The 22142-nt window shown below is 44.5% G+C and overlaps 1 protein-coding gene across 1 annotated transcript; it reads right to left on the reverse strand.

The window, feature by feature from the left end:
- Nucleotides 1-1350: 1350 nt before the first annotated feature.
- LBH (LBH regulator of WNT signaling pathway) lies at nucleotides 1351-21270 on the reverse strand. Its single transcript, XM_079969384.1, has 3 exons — nucleotides 21002-21270; nucleotides 16914-17013; nucleotides 1351-4086 (listed from the first exon to the last, which is right to left on the reverse strand). Exons 1-3 carry the CDS (start codon nucleotides 21025-21027, stop codon nucleotides 3898-3900), a joined length of 315 nt encoding a protein of 104 aa, XP_079825510.1. The 5' UTR covers nucleotides 21028-21270; the 3' UTR covers nucleotides 1351-3897.
- Between the last annotated feature and the right edge of the window lie 872 nt (nucleotides 21271-22142).

A 22142-nucleotide genomic window follows, 5' to 3' on the forward strand; every position in this document is an offset into this window, starting at 1 on the left:
GGACCAACAGTATAAGGCAGCTGTCATGGAGGCACACAAAGCAAATGTTCAAAACATGTTTTCTTTTTGATAAGTAGCCTAAGGCCACATTCACACCATACATTTAAAGCTTTACGATACCAGTCATGGCTTCCCCAAATAATTCTGGGAGCTGTAGGATGTTAAGGGTGCCAAAAGTTAGTTGCCTCCCAGGGCGGTTTAACAATCAATCCCTCTTAACAGGAAACTTTGGGAATTGTAACTGAGAGGAATAAGGGCCTCTTAACAGCTCTCAGTAGCTTAATACCAGTTCCCAGAATTCTTTGGGGGAGCCATGACAGTTTCAAGTGGCATCACAGCACTATAAACACTTTGGGGTGTGAATGAGGCCTAAGTTTAGTGGCTTATCTTAGACTTAGACGGAGCCTCAAGCTACAATTTTATGCACATGTGCTCAAGTGTAAATTTCTCTCAAATCAGGGTGACTTGTTTTAGGAAGCTGCCTTATACTGTCCCATCCAGCTCAGTAATATCTACATGCTGCGTGGCAACAGCTTTCTGGGGTTTCAGACGGGAGATTCCTAGCCCTACCTAGAGATACCAGGAACTGAACATGGGACCTTTGGCATGTGAAACAGATGCAGTAACACTGAGCTGCAATCCTTTTAAGCACAGATGTGTTCTATCTTTCCAAATGCTGATCATTAGATGGGAAAGATTTGTACAGTGGTGCCTCGCAAGATGAAAAGAATCCGTTCCACGATTCTCTTCGTCTAGCGGTTTTTTCGTCTTGCGAAGCAAGCCCATTGACGGCTTAGCGGCTTTTAGCGGCTTATCAGCTTAGCGGATAAGCAGATAAGCGGCTTAGCAAAAGGGGGGGGGGGAGGAAAAAAAAGTCGGAAAAACTCGCAAGACATTTCGTCTTGCGAAGCAAGCCCATAGGGAAATTCGTTTTGCGAAGTGCCTCCAAAACGGAAAACCCTTTCGTCTAGCGGGTTTTTCGTCTTGCGGGGCACCACTGTACTAGAAGCATACAGTTTATTCTTGGGGAGAGCTAGCAGATGCCTCACCCCATTTTCTAAGGTATTTAGCTAACAGGATCCTCCACCCCACAATTCAGAAAACATGGGAGGTATTTCCTGCTTTCTCTTGTTTAATTCATTTGAATAACCCAAACTGATCAAGTGTTTTCCTGCTGTAGATTTGCAATACAGTACCATCCTCTTTAATGTTTGCACTCCAAGAGCAGCACACTTGGGTTTGGATAGGGATTCACATACCCATTTCAAACTGCTAGAGATCACCCACCTCCACCCTTCTTGGATTGTGGGAAAGGAAACGAAATAAGAGAGCAAACATGAATGCAAGAGGTTTGGAAAGCATTTTCAAACTTTATTTACAACTGTCACAGTGACAAAAGTAGTCTGAAAAAAATGCAAGCTTTTTTTCCCTGAGGCTCAAAAAAGAACTTTACAGAAATATAGAATGTAATATACAACAGGAGAAATTCAACTGGAGTGCTTTGTTCTTCAGACACATTCAAAAATGACAGAAATACAAGCAACAATTAAAAAAAGAGAGGCGCAAAAAAGGATATGCTAATATTTAAAGACAAACAGCATTTCCACTCTGATCTTTTAAGCATTAAGGATTTTTGCTCGTCTTGAGTGGTTTTACATTTGACGGCTTCAAAACTTGGGACCAAAATCTGCAAACAAAACAAGATATAACTTTTTGGAGATAAAACAAGGGAGTTCAGGCTGGTGTGCAGGTATCACAGCTCATTCTACTGAACAGCAAGACAAGAACAGATGTCCAGCATACAAGACCGAAAAACATCTGGATCCATTGGTTTTAAAGCAACCTTGGACTAGGAAATGATGCAAGACAGGTTTCAGCGATGACAAAACTGTTAACCAAGATAGGTAGTACATGTGTGACAAGTTCTTGGCTGCCAAAAGAATACAGAGGAACACCAACTACATCCCTATATTATGCTTAAAATAATAATAATAACAATAATAATAATAAAAAACACTCAGGCAACCTCACGCCCACATGTAACAATGACTCACAGCTGTTAAAAAGTTATTGCCATTATGTTGAAAACACAAGCAAGACAAAGACTGGGGGTGGGGTGGGATTAATCCTGCTGATTTTAAACAAGCAAATTCCCTAACTCCTTACCAGCGATTTTTACTACTCATGAGGTATCAAATACAAATATATACACAAAGTCCCAACAGATTTCTTAAGAAAGGAGGAACAGAGGCGATAAACAAGGGACGTGCGAGACTAGGGGTTGTTTTGAATATCTTGTTAAGGCCATGATGCACATTTATTACATCTTTTTAGTGTCTCCAGAATTAAACATGGAAACGGCTGGCTTTTCATTTCTCAAGAGTGGTCCTTTTATACTGTGAAGTCTCAGGAAGGACTTCTATCAAGTGGTCAAGACTTCTGCTTTCTTAGAAAGCAGCAAGTTTAGCTTATCCTGCAATTTGTTCTCCACATCCTAAGAGGATAGATTGGACAAAAACAGCGGCAGCTGTTGCTAGGAATTTAGATCTTGGGAACAAGCTTCTGCCCATCAATAAAATCTCATAGATATGTTCAAAAAGCATATTATCTTCTCCAGAATACTGAGAGACCATAATACTTTTTTTTGTTTGTTTCTTTGAAGAGAAGACCTGCTTTCCTTCAATTATTACTTCTGTTAAAACTAACTTCAGATCATCTCCAAAGCTCTGTTAGGGTTCACTGCATCTGTTGGACAAAGTTAGATTATGCGCTGTCATAAAGTGAGCTCTTCATCCAGCTTTTGCAAATGGTTATACTACACACATCCCTCAATGCCACTAGAAAAGCTGGCAACTCATACCCAACTAGATGTACTTCTCGATGGGAGACTTAACAGCAGCTTTGGTGCCCGGAAAATAATTTTATGGCAAAAATCTATTGAAGGTGGGGTTTTTAAGCTTTTTTTTAAAAAAAGAAAGGAAAATCAAACTCAACCTGTTTGTTACCATGTGCAGGATAAACAGAGCTATTGCAGAAAAGTGGCAAAGGACCATTTTGTAAAGTCATCATCACTGTGCCAATGAGAAGAAGATTCACTGCTGTAAGATTTAAACGTATGTCAGTCAAATACCTTTATCACGGTCACAAGACCCATTCGGGTTAGAATTTAAATGCATATTTTAAGAGGGGGCTGGGGGTGGGGGGAGAAGGCGAAGATGGCTTTTGTCTGCAACGGGCTGGGCTAGCAAGTGCCAAACACCAACATTCCCAACAGGGTGTGCGACTTAGAGAGAAAAGATACTGAATGGGGTAACGTTATTGATCCGTTGCTCCTCGATGATGTTCAGCAGGGAAGACCTGCCATACTCTACTGTCATCGGAGCATTTCAGTGGCATGTTATCAAACCTCTCAACCCACAACCCACACACATACACACCAAAAAAACCAAAAACCAAAGCACTATAAGAAGGCAAAGTTTTGAGAGATGAATACTAGTCTCATGCTTTTATAGCCAGAGGCAGCTGCATTTTACACATCTGCAGTCATTTCTTCCACCCCACACACTTCAGAAAAAAAGCGTGTTTCCTGCCCGTCTGATCCTCCACCAAAGCGCCCGGCAATTTCACGGCTACCCCCAGATAACCTTAACAAAATTCAACAGCGATCTTGAGAAGAGCAGCCGTCCCCCTTCCACTACGGCACAACTGCCTTCCTTGCTTTCATTTGGAGATTGTCATGTCAAGCGCTTCAGTTCTCAATAGAGAATATGAAAAAACTAAGATCTTTTTGCAGGTGCAAAATTTGAATGTCTTTTGTAGAAAAAAAGACTTTTCAAAACAGTTGTGGTTCTCTTCCCCCCTCAAGATGACGTGGCATCTTAAGTCGTACAGAAGACTCTATTGTTCCTTGCTCTCTTTCTTTGCTTCGTCACAGTTTTCTTCCTCTTGTTCCTGGACCAGGAACTCCTCAGGCGGCCATCTTAGCTCTCCGCTCTCCACATCCCCTTCTGTTGGCTCGACTACAATGGAAGGGAGACGGTCCTTCAGCTTGCAATAACGATCGTAGTCTGAAGGGTCAGGGAAAATCTGAAAACAAAAAGATTTACAATAGTCAGCACTTCTGTAGTATTGTGAGGTATGCTTGACATTCTCATCTCTTTTTATCATAATTGTGAGGTAGGCAGTGCCTTGGTCCAGGGTTCCAACTGTGAGCATCATGGCTGAACAAGATTTTGAACCAAGGTCTGCCACATCAAAAACCAACCATCTGATCAGTAAACCACACAAATGATCTAAGGCAAGCCGATCTTTCCTGCAAGTGTTGTTTGGCTGAAACCTGGCTTCAAGCTATTGGCTAGCTCGTAATGTGGCCAGCTGCAATGCATGTTCAGGCGTTTCAGTGAATAGAATCATCTTCTTTAAACTTCCTCCCACATTGAACAGTTGGGGAAATTGCTGATGCCTACAAATCAGTACCCAACCTGATCTTAATTAGATTGAAATCCAACGTGTGTCCTACACAGAACTTGTCTGAAATATTCCAATACGTACAAGATGTACACTATGACTGAATGGACGCCACTGAAAAACATTTGTGTTCTTGGTAATATGGAATAGTATCAAAGTTCTGATGGTCTCATGGAAACATGCATGTTCATGACTTTTGACTACAGCTTCCTGTGATGATTTGCATGTGTGAACACACCCCAAATCACAGTTTTTTAAACATTTTCTAATTTTTAAAGGCTTTGTTTAATGATTTGTTGCTCATATGAATGGTTAATATTGCATTCATATACAGAACTAAGCTATCCCGAACTGGGCTGATGCAATTTAGAGGCTGCCTCTGACCAAACTGTATTAGCATAGCCCCAAAACAGGTTTTCTGGTGAAGGGCCAGCTTGCATGGGGTGCCCCTTCTCTTGAAAGCACCTAGCGAAAGCAGCTCTACATTGGGCCCTAAACAGATACACAAGCTAGTGGTACTTTTCAACACAACTTTTTGGTTCCTGAAATTCGTTCCGATTGTGCAAATAAAACATCACAGATACAATTCTACAATATATGTTATTTGTGTGTGAAAACAGGCAAGATCCCAGGCATGCACTTCCAGATGCGGGAAGATGTCAGGTGTCATCCTGGCCCCCGGGCATCTTCACCACAAGTGGCCGACAGCCAGGTGCAAAATGCGCCTGGCAAATTTCGAATGCTGACCCTAAAGCTTCCAGAAGAATCTTTAAAAAATGGCCAAAGAACACCTAGAGACCAAGTAGTGTGAAAAGTTCACCACTCAACTCTGGTACTTGCCACAAGCTCAAGAATACAGAGTATTCCCATCTGTTCTTGCTGCCTGAATGTGTGTTTGCAGAAGAGACTGGTCCACACAGCTCCCGGATGCATTATTTCAGCAGGTAGTAGGGATAATCTGAAGCCTCTAATATCTACAAGTAGGAATACAAGCTACGAATAAGTTTTCCTTCTAAGCACTTTGTGCCACCCTCCTTTCCAATGTGTTGCATTCTTGCCCGTGGCCAGCCCCATGATGAACACCAGTCTTTCCAGCTGTGCTACAAGGAAGCTGATCCAACTTTCCTCTGCTCCAGTTAGTATTTCCCAGATGTCAAGGCAAATTGCCTCATTCCGGCAATACAACAGAACCGTACCCGTTTCTTTTCCTTCAGAACAAACCTGTTCTGCTCTGCCCCATCGCAGGGCTTCAGCGCTTTCTATTTTTCGTATCAATGCTATGGCAACCCAAAATACAAGACCTCACACTTAGTTCTTTTCCCTTGGATCCTGCTGCCTGTTATCACCAGAGGCTGCAAGAGAATAGTCAAGGTACAAGAAAAGTGGACGGTGGCCTTCCTAAGCTGAATGACCTGCTTGCTGCTCCCAGAGCCAGCCAAAACTTCCCTGTCTGCAATTTGGAGAAGGTATTTGGTCTGGGTACCATCAGGTTGATGGGGGCTGCAGTCCAACAACAAGATTCCTACCTGTGGCCTAAGACAAAGGAGGCTCCATCAACAGAGCCCCCCTTTTCTTCATCGCACAAGGAAGCTGGCCAGGACTCCTGGGGAGAAAGCAGCAGACTCTGGGCTGCAAAGTGAAGAGTGCCAGCCTGCAGTCAAAGTCCTAGGAAGATAGAAAGCTGCCTTGCCCAGTCAGACAAGAGCTTAGTATCGGTAGCAGCTCTCCTACTCCTACCTGGAGATGGTGGGGGTTCACTTGATGGGTACCTTAAAGACACAGTTGTTTGCCTCCATCAGTGAGCCATGTGCCACAGCCGATGCAGCTCCAAGTGGGCTTTCCCAGTGCTCCATCAAGCTGTCCCTCAACAGAAACTCCAGGCAGGATCTTTGGCAAGGCTGCCCTCCTGGTGGGGCTTAAGACTGGTGACCACTACCTGCATTTAGCAGAATTAATTGGAAGGCACTTTTGTGCTGACAAGCTTTTCTGCATAGATAAAAAAGGTTTCTCTTGGTGCTCATTTTCCGTGGTTTTAAAGCCTATAGTCAGCTGTTTCTAGTGCTGTTTTCAAGAATTACTCTTAGCCATTTCCATGGCGTGTTTGTAAATCACCTTGACACACTTGTGAAAGAAGATTCATAAATAAATAATAAAATTGTGCAGCCGCACAGCAGGGATGGGGAATCTGTGGTCTTTCAGATGTGGTTGGGCTCCAACTCCTACGGGCGCCAGCCAACATGGACAGTGGTCAGGAGTGATGGGAATTGTAGTCCAGCAACACCAGGAGGTCCCCACCCCCACTTTAGAAAATCTTTCCCCATACACAAGACAGTTTGTCTTGCGGGTCATGCAGGACTTGCAATATTAACCGACTGCAGTCTTAAAATTCGGCAAAGAGCTTTGGCACTGATTTAGCGCATCCATGGGGGGAAACAAAAGTATTCCAAGCTGATGCTTATAGTTAACAGCAGTGCAGGAAACACCAGAGCAATAAGCATTCACTGTCATGTTAGGTACATTAGGTCAAGCCAGAATAGCTGTTTTGGAAATAAACTGTCTGCTTCCGCCCACCCCCTTGAAAACTAAGGAATAAATGATTTCCTTAAATAAACATCCCTCAAACGTGTTGTGCTTAGTGTGCTTTTCCTCCCTCCTTTTTAAATAGAATGAACTATCTTATCTCCAAGCAGCTGCAATAGAGGAGGTCGGGATTTTTCCACTAACTCATGCTTTTTTAAAAATAATCAAGGCAGCATAAAAATGAGTTGTTGCAATTACACTCAAGGATTAGGGATGGCCCAATGGAAAATAAGTGAAGTCACATTTCCCAGCACATGACAGACAAGGAAACGAGACAAGGTTGTCTGTGGGAACAAAGGAACAAGAGAGAGGCTTTGCATGAGGATACTTTTATCCACATCCACGAGATGCTATCTGCTCTCTCCTCTTTACACAAGAGGTAGATTTCCATCCCTGGGGACTCAGGCACACTTACAGCTGTCCCAATACACAACAGCCTATTGGGCTATCAAGGAAGCCGATCAGAGAATAAATGCAAGCCAGTGACTGAATAGCAGCCTGGCAAGGGAGACTTTTCCATGCTATCAGTGGAGAAATAATGCATTCGGATCCTTTGGCATGCCAGAGGTGAAAGAGTATCTCAGGGCGGGATGGAAACAGACACGATCCTGCAGCTGAGCACAGCCTTGCATTTAAGTGCTAGCCTGGTAGCCACAGGCAGCCATAAATTGTATGCAGGTGTCTGCATGGAATTCTGTGCAGGCGAGTGAGCATGCTGAAGGAGATGGAGGAGAAAGAGGGGGCCTTCGTCCCTCCACTGCACCCAGCATAGAAACCAAGCAGGCTTCGAAAAGAGGGGAACCCCCCCCCCCACTTGGTGCCCAGCATAGAAATGCAACTTTTGACTCTCCTCTTTCAGGCCAGTAAAAATGCTGCAGCATGTTAACTTTTCTGGGCTTATTTACAAAGCTAGCTGAGCAGATCCTTGAACTCAAAGCCTGCATTCATGCTATCCATTTCAGGTTTGCATCACAGCTATTTACATAGCATGTGGGACTTGGTGTGCAAATATTTATTTGGTGTAGAAGCCAGACTATCTATGTTCAGACTATATTCGTTACAGGCCAGACTGCATTTGGAGTTAACCGGGAATAGGATTATAAGCCTAAGCAGTTTCTTTGATGGCCACAGCTTTCCACACAGCTTGAGTCTCCAGCTGTTTTTGGACTACAACTCCCATCATCCCTATCTAGCAAGACCAGTGGTCAAAGACGGGAACTGTAGTCCAAGACCAGCTGGAGACCCAAGTTTGGGAAACACTGAACTAAGCCACGGAGGACAGATCCACCACTTCTTGTTCAGAAGCAGCAATGCTAGAAATAAACACGAGATGGGTAGCACCTTCGTGGTGCCCCAACTCTGAGCTTCCAGCACCCTCTGGGTTTGCCAGTTCTGGAGACTGGATGGGGCAGCAGGAGGACCTTTGATCTCATCTAGCAAGGAAATCCTTAAGCCCTGAAACGCATTTGATTGCAAACGAACAGCCAGCTGCTACAAACTAGGAGCCAGATAAAGCAAAAGAAGATTCCTTTCCTAAACTGTAATTCAGGTAGTTTTTCATTTTCTTTGACACAACACAGAAACAAGGCATTTTGGTACCAGACGCCTTCCTGGGACTTTTACTGTGCTCATGTGACAGTTGCCAAAAACAGCTCCCACATATGGAAGCTAGGATCATATAGGCTTGCCCTGGTCAAGCTCATCGTACTTCCATGTCTGCTCAGTCACTCTTCTCACTTATGTATTTATTTCATTTATATCCTACCGTCTTTTCCCAGAAGCTCAAGGTGGCATAAAGGTGTTCTCATTTAATCCCTACTATAACCGTGTGAGGTAGGTAAGGCTCAAAAGCAGTGACTGGCCCCAAGTGAGCCACTTGGCCGAGTGAGGATCTGAAGCCTGGTCTCCCAAGCCCCAGTTTGATACTCGAACCATTACACCACCCAGAACTATCTACACATTAGTAAAGCACCAATAAGGACAGAGGAAATGAAATGTTTGTTGGGTATCTTATGGCTGCAGTGATAAACAAATGGAGCCCAATATGTGGAAAACCATTTCGCATCTCAAAAACAGTAGCAGGATGCCTTTTGAAAAGTTTATTTAGAAGATTTCAACCAAGCATTAGGAATATATGACATTAAGAGCTATTTGACAGTGGAATGGGCTACTCCAGAAGGTGGCAAACTCTCATTCGCTGGAAGTTTTTAAACAGATTAGGTGGCCATCTGTCAGGGATTCTTAGCCTGTGAATCCTGCATTGAACGGGTCTGGACTAGTTGGCCCCTGAGGGTCCCTGACAACTTCACAGTTCTATGATTCAGTTATTTATATCCTGCTTTTCAGCTACAAGAGCACTCCAAGCAGTTAGCTACCTAGCCAAAGACTGAAAAGATCTTCATTGATGGAACAACAGTTTGCTTTGGCCTAAAACTCAACTCAGGCAAACGCAAAACTACTTTATTTTCTTGTCCAATGCCTCAAAATCAAACTGAAACTGAAGATCATCTGCTTCTTCTGTGCCAGGTGACACCCTCCTCTCCCCCAGCCCCACCCCCCTGCCGCTTCCTCTAGAGTTGACTGAACTTGGCACCAAGAGTGGAAAATGTTTTAACAACCACAAAAAGGCTTGCAGTACGCGAGCTTGCTCGAGTACAAACCAAAAGAGCTCAGCTGCAGTGCAAAACTGCACTGCAAGGAAACAAGCTATGCTAGTAAGGAATCCAAGACAACCGGAGAGAATTTAAAAGGCATCTAAAGAACTGCACCACCGACTTCATTGTCCATGTAACCAGCAAGTCCTATAGCAGGGTGGCATGGGAGTGCATTTTGCACAGCCGTGACAGGGGTAGGGAACCTGTGACCTACCAGAGCAGGCTTAGGCAAACTCCGGCCCTCCAGATGTTTGGGACTACAATTGCCACCATCCCTAGCTAACAGGACCAGAGGTAAGAGATGATGGGAATTGTAGTCCCAAACATCTGGAGGGCCGGAGTTTGCCTATGCCTGGCACTTCCATCAACCCCAGCCAGCATGGCCAGCAGTCAAGGATGATGGTGGTTGTAGTCCAACCAGGTTTTGAGGCCCACAGGATTCCCATTCCTAAATGCTGGCAGTACAGCTGGGGTCCCAACATCAGGCCTGTGATCCACCAAGCCAAATGCAGCAGCCCATCAGAGCTTAGCAAAAAAAGCTTGAGATTTTGCCACTTGGCTGAGATGGCAAGCACATGGTGGTTATCAAGCACTTGGCAGGTTGGATCCCTAGTTGTGCAAGCCAGCCTTACACACCATTTAGAAACAGCCACAAGGCCAACCCAAGGAATGTACTGCTCCCAAACAAATGCACCATGCAATCCAGCCAGCGTGTCCATCCCAGGGCTACTTTCACATTTAAGGAATGCTCTTGCTCCTTGCACAGCACACAGGAGAGGAATCACTCCAACATGCTCTGCAAAACAGGAAATTATTTTGGGGCATGACTCCTGCTTATGCAATCACCACCCTTAATGGCTGCTCCAAACCACCACTTGGGTCGCTTGTGCCATCAGCCGGTCTTGAATGCTCATTCCCTGCAGAGTCAGTGGATTTAGTTAACCAGCTGTTCAACGCAATCTGAGCACAAAAAGCAGAACACTTGCCTCCAAAGTTAGTCATATTGTTTGCCCGGCACAGCTGACACAACTTGAGATTTGTTTCAATGGCCCTTAGTTCAAATTCCATTCCAGCAGGACTTTTTTTAAAAAAAGTTTGAAGTCAAGGCATTGTTTTGACAGCAGGCTAGTAAAATGATTAATTTAGTTCTTAACCAGCCTCAGTTTCAAGCAGTTATTAGCTCTGCAGTCAAATGACATTAACAGAGTGAACATGCAAAGTGGTGATTAAGCATTTCCAAGGAGTAAGAAAGCACAATGCAGTCGAAGGGGGAGGCGGACTCAGAAGACCAAACTAGGCTGCTCAACGTTCAACAGGCTGAAAACAAACCAAGCCTTCGTCTGGACATCAGTCCATTTAGTGGATGACATAGTTAGAAGACTTGCGGTTTTATTATTCCTGCAGGAATTAGGGGACATCTGAAATCATTCCAAAAAATAGACGTTCCCTTTTGCCACTCTCTCAGATGCATTCTGAGGCATGATCAAAACTCAAGGGAGTGCAAATACCCTACCAACAAAGAATTTGGTCAAGTGGCAGGGTTTAAATTGAACAAACAAAAAACCAGGGTATTAGAGAAAAACTTAACAGTAACTGAAAAAGAGAGGTTTCAGATGGAGACGGGTTTAACGGTGGTTAAGAGTGTTAAATATTTGGGGATCAATATGACAGCAAAAAACATGAACTTATTTAAAGATAACTATGAATAATGTTGGAAACAAGTGAAAAAAGATTTAGAAATTTGGTCGAATCTGAAGCTTTCCTTGTCGGGTCGAATAGCAGCTATAAAGATGAATGTATTGCCTAGAATGTTGTTTTTGTTTCAAACATTGCAAATTGTGGACAAGATGGAGTGTTTCAAGGGTTGGCAGCAAGATATATCTAAATTTATCTGGCAGGGCAAAAAGCCCAGAATAAAATTTAAAATTTTAACTGATGTAAAGGAAAGAGGGGGATTTGCCCTGCCGGATTTGAAACTTTACTATGAATCAGCAGCTTTCTGCTGGTTAAAAGACTGGCTGCTGCTTGAGAACACTAACATTTTGGACTTGGAAGGATTTAACAATTTTTTTGGTTGGCATGCATATTTGTGGTACGACAAGGTTAAGGCTCATAAAGGTTTTAAAAACCACATTGTCAGGAAAGCATTATATAATGTCTGGATTAAATATAAAGACTTGCTGGAGAATAAAACTCCAAGGTGGCTGTCACCAATGGAGGCAAAAGCATTGAAAAAACTTAATACAGAGTCCAAATGGCCAAAATATTGTGAAATTTTAGAACAGGAGGGAAACAAGTGGAAATTGCAGAGCTTTGAGAATCTAAAAGACAAAGTGCGAGACTGGCTTCATTATTATCAAATATTGGAGGTTTATAAGCTGGACAGGAAAATTGGCTTCCAGGTGGAAAAATCAAAATTGGAAACAGAGTTGCTAGAACCCAAAACTAAGAACTTGTCAAAAATGTTTAACTTGCTGTTGAAATGGAATACGCAGGATGAAACAGTTAAATCAGCTATGATTAAGTGGGCACAAGATATTGGTCATAACATTATGTTTGCTGACTGGGAAAGGTTGTGGACCACAGGCATGAAATTTACGGCATGTAATGCCCTGAGAGAGAATATTATGAAAATGATTTATAGATGGTACATGACCCCAGTCAAGCTTGCAAAAATTTACCACTTATCAGATAATAAATGTTGGAAATGTAAAGAAAATGAAGGTACTTTTTTTCACCTCTGGTGGACATGCCCAAGGATCAAGGCTTTCTGGGAAATGATATATAATGAAATGAAAAAGGTATTTAAATATACCTTCTTGAAGAAACCAGAGGCCTTCCTCCTGGGTATGGTTAACCATGTGGTGTTAAAGAAGGACAGAACTTGAAGAATGGCAGATGAAGATGACAGATTATATGGGACTGGCAGAGATGACTGGCAGAATCCGAGACCAGGACAAAGAGACAGTGGAAGAAGATTGGAAGAAGTTTAAAGACTATCTTAATAAATATTATAAAATTAATGAAGGCTAGAACGACATGGGTTTAAAAATTAGTGGTTTGCAGGGGTGTTGATTAAGGAAAAAGAATAGAATTATTAAAAACTATGGGAAACATGGGAATGGATTTGCTGACAAGATATATGAGATTAGAATACAGAAGGGGGAGGTGTGAGGAGGTCGGGGAAATTAGGTTTAGAAAATAAGGTTTGAATTTATACTTGTTTTTGGTTTGTTGGTTTATGTATGTTTTTATTGTTGTCTGTGTTTATATGTTTTTATTCGAAACTTTAATAAATATCATTTAAAAAACAACAACACAAATACCCTACCAACAATCCACCCTCGTAAACAAAGAAGGCAGAAGGTCAGTACACTTCCTGGAACCCCATGTTTACTTGCTACTTATTTTGCAGAAGGGCTGGGGATTCTTTTAAATAGACAATAGACCTACTCATGTTTTTGTCCCAAACATTGGGGTTTCTTGTCAAACAATCCTGGGCAATGCATGGCTGTTGGGAGGAGACTGGAGGGGTAAAAGCATAGCCCTGCTCCACGTACGCACCATTATGCCCTATGTGCAGGTAATGTGCAAAAATGGTTAATGAAGTGCTCAACTGTGCAGCTAGATTGACACCTTTACTCCTTTTCCCTGGTAGTAGTAGATCCAGACTGCCATTAGGCAGCCACTGCACATTTGCATGTTCCCCAGTTTAAAAACCACTTCTATTTGGGTGAGTGGGAGAATGTGCAACTTTCTAAGCAACATAAAAAAATTCCTTCCAGTAGCACCTTAGAGACCAACGAAGTTAGTTATTGGTATGAGCTTTCGTGTGCATACGCACTTCTTCGGATTTTCTAGTTTACTAAACAGAGAAACTATCAAGAACCCTACAGCAATCTTTAGAATGGCAGTGAAAATGTCCCAAAAGGTTTTGTGCAGTTTCTGAGTTGGAAACTGCAAAAAAAACCCCAAAAACAGCCCAGGAGAAGCCAAAATCTTTAAAAAGAAAAGGAAAAGTGCAGATTTGTCAATGTCTGTATGAGGGACATTGTGAGAAGTCATAGTTAGCAAAGCAGAGACTGCACAAAGTCAAGTGCGAAAACTGAAGGAACAGATGTCCTAATGGGAGATTTAGCTACTTCCTGGGGGCACTGCAGCACGCAAGCTGGGAGTAGGGTTGAGTATATTCCCCCACAGGACATCAGTGGCCAGGTGAAGCCTGCATAGACCACTGTGGTCCTATTCTGATCCAGTTCATCATAGCCACTGGCAGCCAAACAGCACTTGAGAACTTAAGCACTGTACATGTTGGCACTGGAAAGGTGCCACCAATTACAGAGGTTTGAGCCATCTGGATATGCCCCAAGGTACATATTGACCCTCCAAATAGATTATCAAAGACTGAGGACTTAACACAGCTGCCAGGAAAAGATGAGAGCAGGTTCTCGTTTCATCCACATGCAAACTTTGGCCATAACCCTCAAAAAATAATCAGCCCTCCCCAACCTTGTGCCTTTCAGGTGGTTGTTGGGACTACAACTCCCACCTGCCCCAGCTGGAATGGTTGTCCAGCCATCACCTGGAGGGCACCAACTTGGAGAAGGCCAGTCAAAGCCATTTAATCTTAAGTAGCTTAGTAGGGGATTTTTGCTTTTGATCTTAGGTGTAGTGACTTTTGAAGGTAGGCTGGAGAAAATGCAGGCCTACCATTTTACATGGGGCAGCTTATCATAGTGACTTTATTCATTCATACATAAGTTTTAGGCTCTACCCTTCTTCCCCCAGTTATCATAAATTAAAAGGCAGTAAAAGTGAAGACAGTTATATGGATATTTAAAACTGAAAATCAAATTAGAGCCAGGTGAAAGAATGAGGGAGGCAAGCAAAGAGGGAATTAGGACCTCCCTTCACCCCTCAGGACAATATACCAGCTGCCAGCTGCCCTGGGAACTCATTCCTAATGAATTCTTTTTATATCATTTTAGTATTTTATTTCAAATTTACTTCCAAGTAAACAATTCAGGAAAGGGGTAGAGCAACTGCTTTGAGTGCAGAAGGGCCCAAGTTTCAGTCCCTGGTGTTTTCCGGCAGGGCTGGGAAGTACCTGGAGAGCAACTGCAGGTCCGTGTAGACAAATCCAAACTAGGTCTGATTCTGACTTGGCAAAAGGCAGCTTCCTATGCTACTTTTAAGCTGCCCTGAGAGTATTTGCGTCTTTAAAAGCGGACTATACAGAAATAAAATGCAAGGACCAAAACATGCCTGTTTAAAAACAGAATTCAGAAGTGCCTGGGCAAAGAAAAAGTTCTATGCCTAGTGCCATGAAGGCCCGGGTTGGTGCCAGGTGAGCCTCCCTGGACAGGGCATTCCTAAGATTTCTGTTAGCAACTGGCATGCCAGAAGCCTACATGTCCACTGTGGCAATCTCCACTCCGAGTGCCGCTAGTCCAAATGTAATGGTAACTCCAAAGCCCCAGGACAACAGGTGCTTCGTCCGAGAGCTACTTCCTGTTTTGCTTTTGGGTTTGCAGCTGTCATTCCAGGGAATGACATCTGCAATTGCCCTATGCAATGTAAATATTTGTTTCTTGGTTGTAACCTTTTTTTCTTTTCTTTTTTACAATGAGTAGGACAATGCTCCCCTCCCCCACAAAAACAAACCAGCATCGTGTTGGGAGGATTATAATTCAAGCACTCAAAGCCTGTCTAGTTTCTTCATTAGAATCCCAACATATGAAAAGATAATAGCAACAAACCTACATGAGACTGAAATGCTGCAAAGTGGGGAATCTTTGGCCCTCCAGATGTTGCTTAACTAAAACACCCATCATCACTGATCACTGGCCATGCTTGCTGGGGCTGATGGGAGTTGTAGTCTGTCCACATCTGGAGGGCCAAGATTCTCAACGCCTGCTGAAATGCTGCCGCTTCGCTCCTCTTACAATGAAGAAAAATTGCCCTTGACCTAAGGAGGATGCTGAGTCATCATTCCTTCCAAGCATCACATGGCAACCCATATCCAATGCCACTTTTAAGCTCATCTGTATCAGCAGCGAGTTCACATCTGGCTTCTCCTTCATGTCCAGCTGATGGGTGAGCTTGGAAAGAATCCAAGTTTGCCCTTATGCAAAACCAAAGGGATGCTAAAATAAGTAAATGCAAGCAATGTTTTCTTACACTCAATGCTGCCAGCAGCCCATGTTTCTGTTTGCTTGTTTGTTTGCAAAGCTGTAGGCAGTTAAGTAGGATAAGCACAGACAGTGGTTTAGGCACCCTGAAAGAATCCAAAGGGTCTAGCCATAGCATGTGTGTAACCAAAGCAAGCATTTGTAACATTTGTTGTGACTTCCAATTATCATTTTAGTTGGTGGGTTTTGCAAACACACCATAAATGAGATCTCTGTGATATTATGTGACTCATCACCATTGCTCCTCAGCCTCATTGTGAACAGTTTGCCTTCTGGCACTGGCAAGTTAAAAATCTAGCTTGATGCATCACAAACAAAGCACGTAGGGTGTCTGTACTGTGACAAGACCTTCCCAGATTTCTCTTACAAAATTGAGGCAAACCTTGCTGTGTTCCACGTTGTGGCCTTGCAAGACATACGTGTTAGCTTCAGATGCTGCCTAAGCAGTGTGTTCAAGTGTGAGCTGCCAGAAGAGTGGATCATTTAGATCAGGCACCCCCAAACTTGGCCACCCCAGCTGTTTTGGGAATACAACTCCCATCATCCCTAGCTAACAGGACCAGTTGTCAGGGATGATGGGAATTGTAGTCCCAAAACAGCTGGAGGGCCGAGTTTGGGGATACCTGATTTAGATGAAAACTTGAGACAACTAACTTAACATAGATAATAGGACATGAATTGCGTGAATAGGTGCCACAGTGCAGTGGAGCGCTTAGCATTGTGCTTAAACTCCATTCATTTCAGTGCAGTCTAAGCATTCTGTAACCTATGTTGGATTAAGATCTTAGGTGTAGTGACTTTATTCCAGGCTGTCCAAAGTGGTACTTGAGCCTCAAACATTTTTTTTCCACCCCAGCCAAGTGTTCCACATCCCTAGCTTGAAAATAAGTCAATGAGGTTTTACTCCCAAGTAAGCATGCAGAGAATGAGACTGGTAGGTCAGCCTGTTGAAAAGGCATCATCATCTACTCCCAACTGATTCTGCTGGTTAACAATGTTCTGTGAAGCAGAGTAAACATACCTGGTATGACAGACCATCCTTGCGGGGGCTTAAGCCAATCTCGTCCATAGATGGAGCGCTCATCACCTCAGTCATGTCAGCTGATCTCAGATAATCAGAGCTGGAAACAGAGGCAGAGAGAGAGAAAGAGCTTCAGCTGTTGAGAGTTCCATTAAATGAACACAATCACTGGACCACGTGGAATTATTACTACAGCTTCATGTTACTGAAGAAACATTCAGATGTTGATCAACATGGTAAAGCCTTTCAACCTTTCCAGTTTAGGAAAGGGCCTTGGTTATTTATTATTTATTTTAAACAGAATGGAACACTCCAAGTTCCATTTGGGCCTCTCGACTCCTTTGATTTCAAGGTTCAACCCCTCACTCAAAGGAAGATATTGTACAAGTTTTAGCCAAGTTTAGAACAGCTAGAAGCAGCAGTCAAGTCTTTACAGACCTGGGGTCTTTAATCCAGACAACACTGAACAAGTCCTGTTGTTTCCCACTCTGCTATTCTCCTTACATAGACCTTTAAAAAATTAATGTTACTGTTAGGGAAGCAACCAGCCATAAGGATGGAGCACACAATTCAGTTCTGGGTCCTAACCCACCTGGCTTAAGGCCAAACCCCTCCTAGAAACAAGTCAATCTGAGACTTTCTAATGCTTACCCCAACCCTGTGTTGAAAGCCTACTGATTCCAAAACCTCCTCAAAACAATAGTAAAGACCCTTGTCAAATGGAGCACTTATGCAGCTCCAAAGGCTTTAATTCTGATTAATTCTGTAACTTTGGTTTCAGGAACTGCCACGCTGGGGGTTAAAGATGCACTCATATTTTCCTGTGTAATGAATTCTGAAAGCAAAAGTAGATTTGCATACACATCCAGTAACTTCTGCATTTTGATGTGTGCTTAACCATTTTCAATTTCCAGGCACAGCACTTTATAAAGCTTGCCTGCATCCATTCATGTTGCCACTGAAATGAAGAAAATATGTTCAGCGGTGCTGCCATAAAAGAAGTGTGTTGCAGTTTGGAAGCTGCTCTGAATCAGCTTCAGATGTACCCCAGATAATAAAATGCAATGGCACTATAAAATAGCAACAGAAATGCTTGCCCACTAGTCACAAGTGCTCAATCTTTGGGGGACACAGCAAACTTTATACCCTTGCCAAGCGGCAACAGCTCTTATAGATTCATACAGAATACCAAGTTTAAGCTTTGACACATATGCATAATACAAAATGCAAGCAGCTCATGCTAGGAAAAAGTACACAGATATGTGTACTTATTAGTGACATCAATGCATACAGCACTCAAATATATTACAATAATAATAAAGACAGGTCTCTGCTCCAAGGAGCATACAGTCTGACAAAGCCACAGAGAGAAGTCATTGAAAGAGCCTCCCTGACGCGAATCAACTTATTTGCTGCTGCTGCATCTTAGTTCTATGCATAAGTGAGAGCTACATCAAGATCAGCTCAACTCTATCTCCAGGACTAGACAAACAGGGAGGAAACTAATCTGTTCATTTTACCCACCTTGCTGTGGCCCTCCTGCCCTCTATATTGGGGTTTATGGGCTATCTCTTTACAGTGCGTCTAGAAAAAGGAAGTGAAACTGGACTTTGCTCTGTAAAATGCTTTAAGTAAGTGCAGAGACAACCAGCTTCTTAGGAATTCCCTGCTAGAGGTATTCAAAGGTTACTAAAGCCAAGGAGTGGGTTGTAGCCTGCCGAACTCTATAGTCTGCTTTGCTCTGCAAGAAAACTTGAATATAAAAATAACAGCAACCAGCTGAGGTCAAGTAAACAGCTACCTCCTTTTTTCAATTTCAAGCTGGGGAGAAGAGAAAAGCTGAGGCATAGCAGGAAATTAGCTTGCTGGGTAGCTGTATGCTGGTCAGCAGTTAGCTTGCCCCACCGGCTAACAGCTGGATGGTGTACAACCCAAACTGTGCTATCTGGCAAGTATAACTGACTATTAAGCATCAGAAGTGCCCCACCAAGCAAGAGCATGGTTTCCAGACAAAAATACACTAGGGAGGCAAAACAGACTACTTGTCAAACATCTCCACACAGCTTGCAGGTCTAGAGAGCAGAGTTTGCTTTAGTGCTATTCTCCCCTCACTTGCTCTTCAGAAAGCTGTGCAACCTTTGCAAAAAAAACAAAAAAGAACTCACTTGCTGCATCCCTGCCAGTTCTATTAAAACCACTCAGGAATTTACCACAGGTAGAGCATCTCTTGTGCCAAGGGATACTCATACTGCTTTTGGCATTCATCATGAGAGGCATCCAGTGTTTTCATATTTGTGTGTGGTGTATGTGAGGCCACAGAATCAGATTCTGAATTGCCATCTAGCTTTCAAGCCCATCTCTGTGCCAGAAAAGCACAATTCCCTGAAGCCTGCCTCGCAGATGCCTGACCAGCCTTTCTCTGAAAGCAGCCCAAGGAAGATGGTTACACAACTTCTCTGGGCAGCTCCCGCCTTTCCTAGCAGTTACAAGGCTGTAAGAGAATACAGCGGAAAGACGCAAATACGTAAGGGTAGATTCGGGCGGGCTAAAATGCACCACCTCAAGGCATCATTTGAATGCAACCCCATCATCACAGCCTCAAGCAAAAATTCCAGGAGTTCTTCAGAGCTTCAGAGTTCTGCCCTGGAACCATTTTCCAAGCTCAGGTCCCAGCCTTGGCATGTAAGACAATGAATAATAATTTACAGAGAGCTTCTGAACATATGCAGAGTGACCTTCCAGCACTACTAAACACAGCCAGCTCAACACATCTGGGATTAAGGGTCAAGGCTTCCGATTTGCCTACAGTCCTTACACCACCTTTAGATATTGTTGTTGTTTAGTCGTTTAGTCGTGTCCGACTCTTCGTGACCCCATGGACCAGAGAACGCCAGGCACTCCTGTCCTCCACTGCCCCCCGCAGCTTGGTCAGACTCATGCTGGTAACCCTTTAGATATTAGTCCCTGGCAAAATCTGTTTCCCCGTAATCCTGCACCCATTCGGAGGGGTGTGTGGGTTACTTGCCAAGCCAAGAGCGGCTGCTGCGGCGACTACCCCCCGCCCCTTGTCAGCAGCCGGCTGCTCGGATCACTACTGCCTTTGTTGCAGGCTTGCAGAGAAGCAGCTGCCCAACAGCAAACTTCCTCACGCGATTAAGTTTCCCCTCCGGGTTGCAGGACTGCGCCCCTCCACACTCTCGGGTGATATTTTGTTTGGGGCCGGGGGAGGGTGTTGTCTTTGCAGATCGAACATCAAAACTGACAAGCGACTTTTCAAACACAGACAGTCGCTCTTTAGCCGTCATTACTGAGCCCCCGCCCCCCAAATGCCCCTCTAAAATCCGTTGCTCGGGGTGCAGCGTCTGCAAAGCCCTGGCTGCAGTGCAAGCGCTCCAAGCAAGCGAGCAGCGACCATTCAAGATGCTCAAGCGAGGAGCAGCGGCGGCTGCCGCCTCGCCGTGCAAACTGCCGCCGCCTCCTGTTGCAGCAACCCCAGCTTCGCCGAGCCGCTTCGCCGGGCGGGGTGAAATGGAGGACAAACGCCGAATGAATAACCGCTTAACCGACGCCCTCTCTCCCCTGCCCCCAGCAGCAGAGCGTGCACCGACTGCTAAAGAGGCTTCGCATTCAAAACGGCGTAGCTGCACCGCCGAGCAATAGCAGGCTGCAATCCCCGGCGCGTTTACTCGGGCGAAAGCTCCGTGCAACTTGGCGGGTCTTGCTTCCGTGTAAAGCGTGAACAGAGTCGGGCTTGCAGGGGGCTTTGCTTTTTTGAAAGGGGGGCGGGCGGGTGGGTGGCAGAATTAGACCCAGGCTGCCTTTTTCCAAGTCTACACGTTTCTGGCCAGGATCTTGACCTAAGCTTCCCCGAAGCCTCTTCCACCGAGCGTCTCCTTTTGTTCCTCGCCGATCCCCTGCGCAACCTTGAACTTGCTTCTTCCCTCCAGTTCCCAAGTCTGACTAGTTGGGTTTCTCGAGCCTTCCTGGAAAAAGTTGGTCCCCCTCTCCCCAGCCTGCAACCCGGATCTCGTAATCTACATTTGCGACCCACGAGTACAGTAGCAAAGACCAGCAAACGAGGTACTCACCAGTGAATGGGGAAAAATACAGACATGAAGTCTTAACAAAGAGGCTGACCCAACGTCCTTTGTATCTGAGCACAGGGGGGCAGAGCCGGAAAGGAGGAACGGGCTGGCCTCGCTAAGGAAGAGCGGCCACCACCAGACGATTTGCACCGAGGAAAGCGCCCGCTTGGACAAGGAAGGGGGTAGGAACAGCTGAGCAGCGCTGGCAACCCGCGCGCACAAGAGGAAACTACGCTCGACTTTCTCTGCAAGGCTGACTCGCGCAAAGAAAGTGGGCAGCTCCTTTTATAGACGAGGGAGGCGTGCCTCGGCCCGCAAGGCCCGCCCACCCGCTCCGATGATGTCACCAAAATCATGAATGGTTTCTTGCGCTCAGCCTGTAGCAAAGCCGCGTCTCGGAAGAAAGGAGCGGGATGCCAAGCTCTCCTATTGGCTGGCTCCTATGGCATCATCTTCGGCACGAGCGCGCCTTGCTGCTGATGTCTGTTGTTACCTAACCCACATCTCAGTCAATCAAGCCAAGTTTGGGTATATGTAAAACCACTCCTTTAGCTTTTCTTCCTGGGTTGCATGGCTGTGGGCACGCGCTTGCCACCCCCCACCGCCTCCCTTAAAAAATAAAATAATAAAAGCACCTAGCTCCGCTGAGAAATGAAGCGTTTCCGAAGAGGTCAGAGGATCTGCCAACGCAAGAGGTCTTAAGTAGGATGCAGTTGCTAAGAAAATAGCCGAGAGGTTCATTTAAGGTAGCTTTTCATTCATAACAATGGGGGCGACAAACACGGTGTGTCTGTCTTCACTGCGCTTGGAAATGCAGTCGCTTCGCCAGCACAGAAGTGAAATCTAGCTATGCGTTCTAGCTACACCTACTGTCCGGTTATAATTATTTCCAACAATGACAATAGGCGAAGGCTTTGAACAGCAACCAGCTGGAAATACGCAAGTGATATTATCCTTTCGCCTCGAACTGTGTAGTAAGGAGTGGGAGTGAAAAGATGGCTGCTATTTTTGGTTTTCCTACTCTGCCTAAGATTGATTTTTAAAATAATCCATGGGAACGTGAAAGGAGGCAGTGGCTTTGCAGGATCATAAATTTACTGGGCTGAACTACTTTCTCCTCTGCCTTGCTCCCCCACCCCACCCC

The sequence above is a fragment of the Podarcis cretensis genome (genome assembly GCF_951804945.1).
Source record: "Podarcis cretensis genome assembly, chromosome: 3".
Lineage (NCBI taxonomy): Eukaryota > Metazoa > Chordata > Lepidosauria > Squamata > Lacertidae > Podarcis > Podarcis cretensis.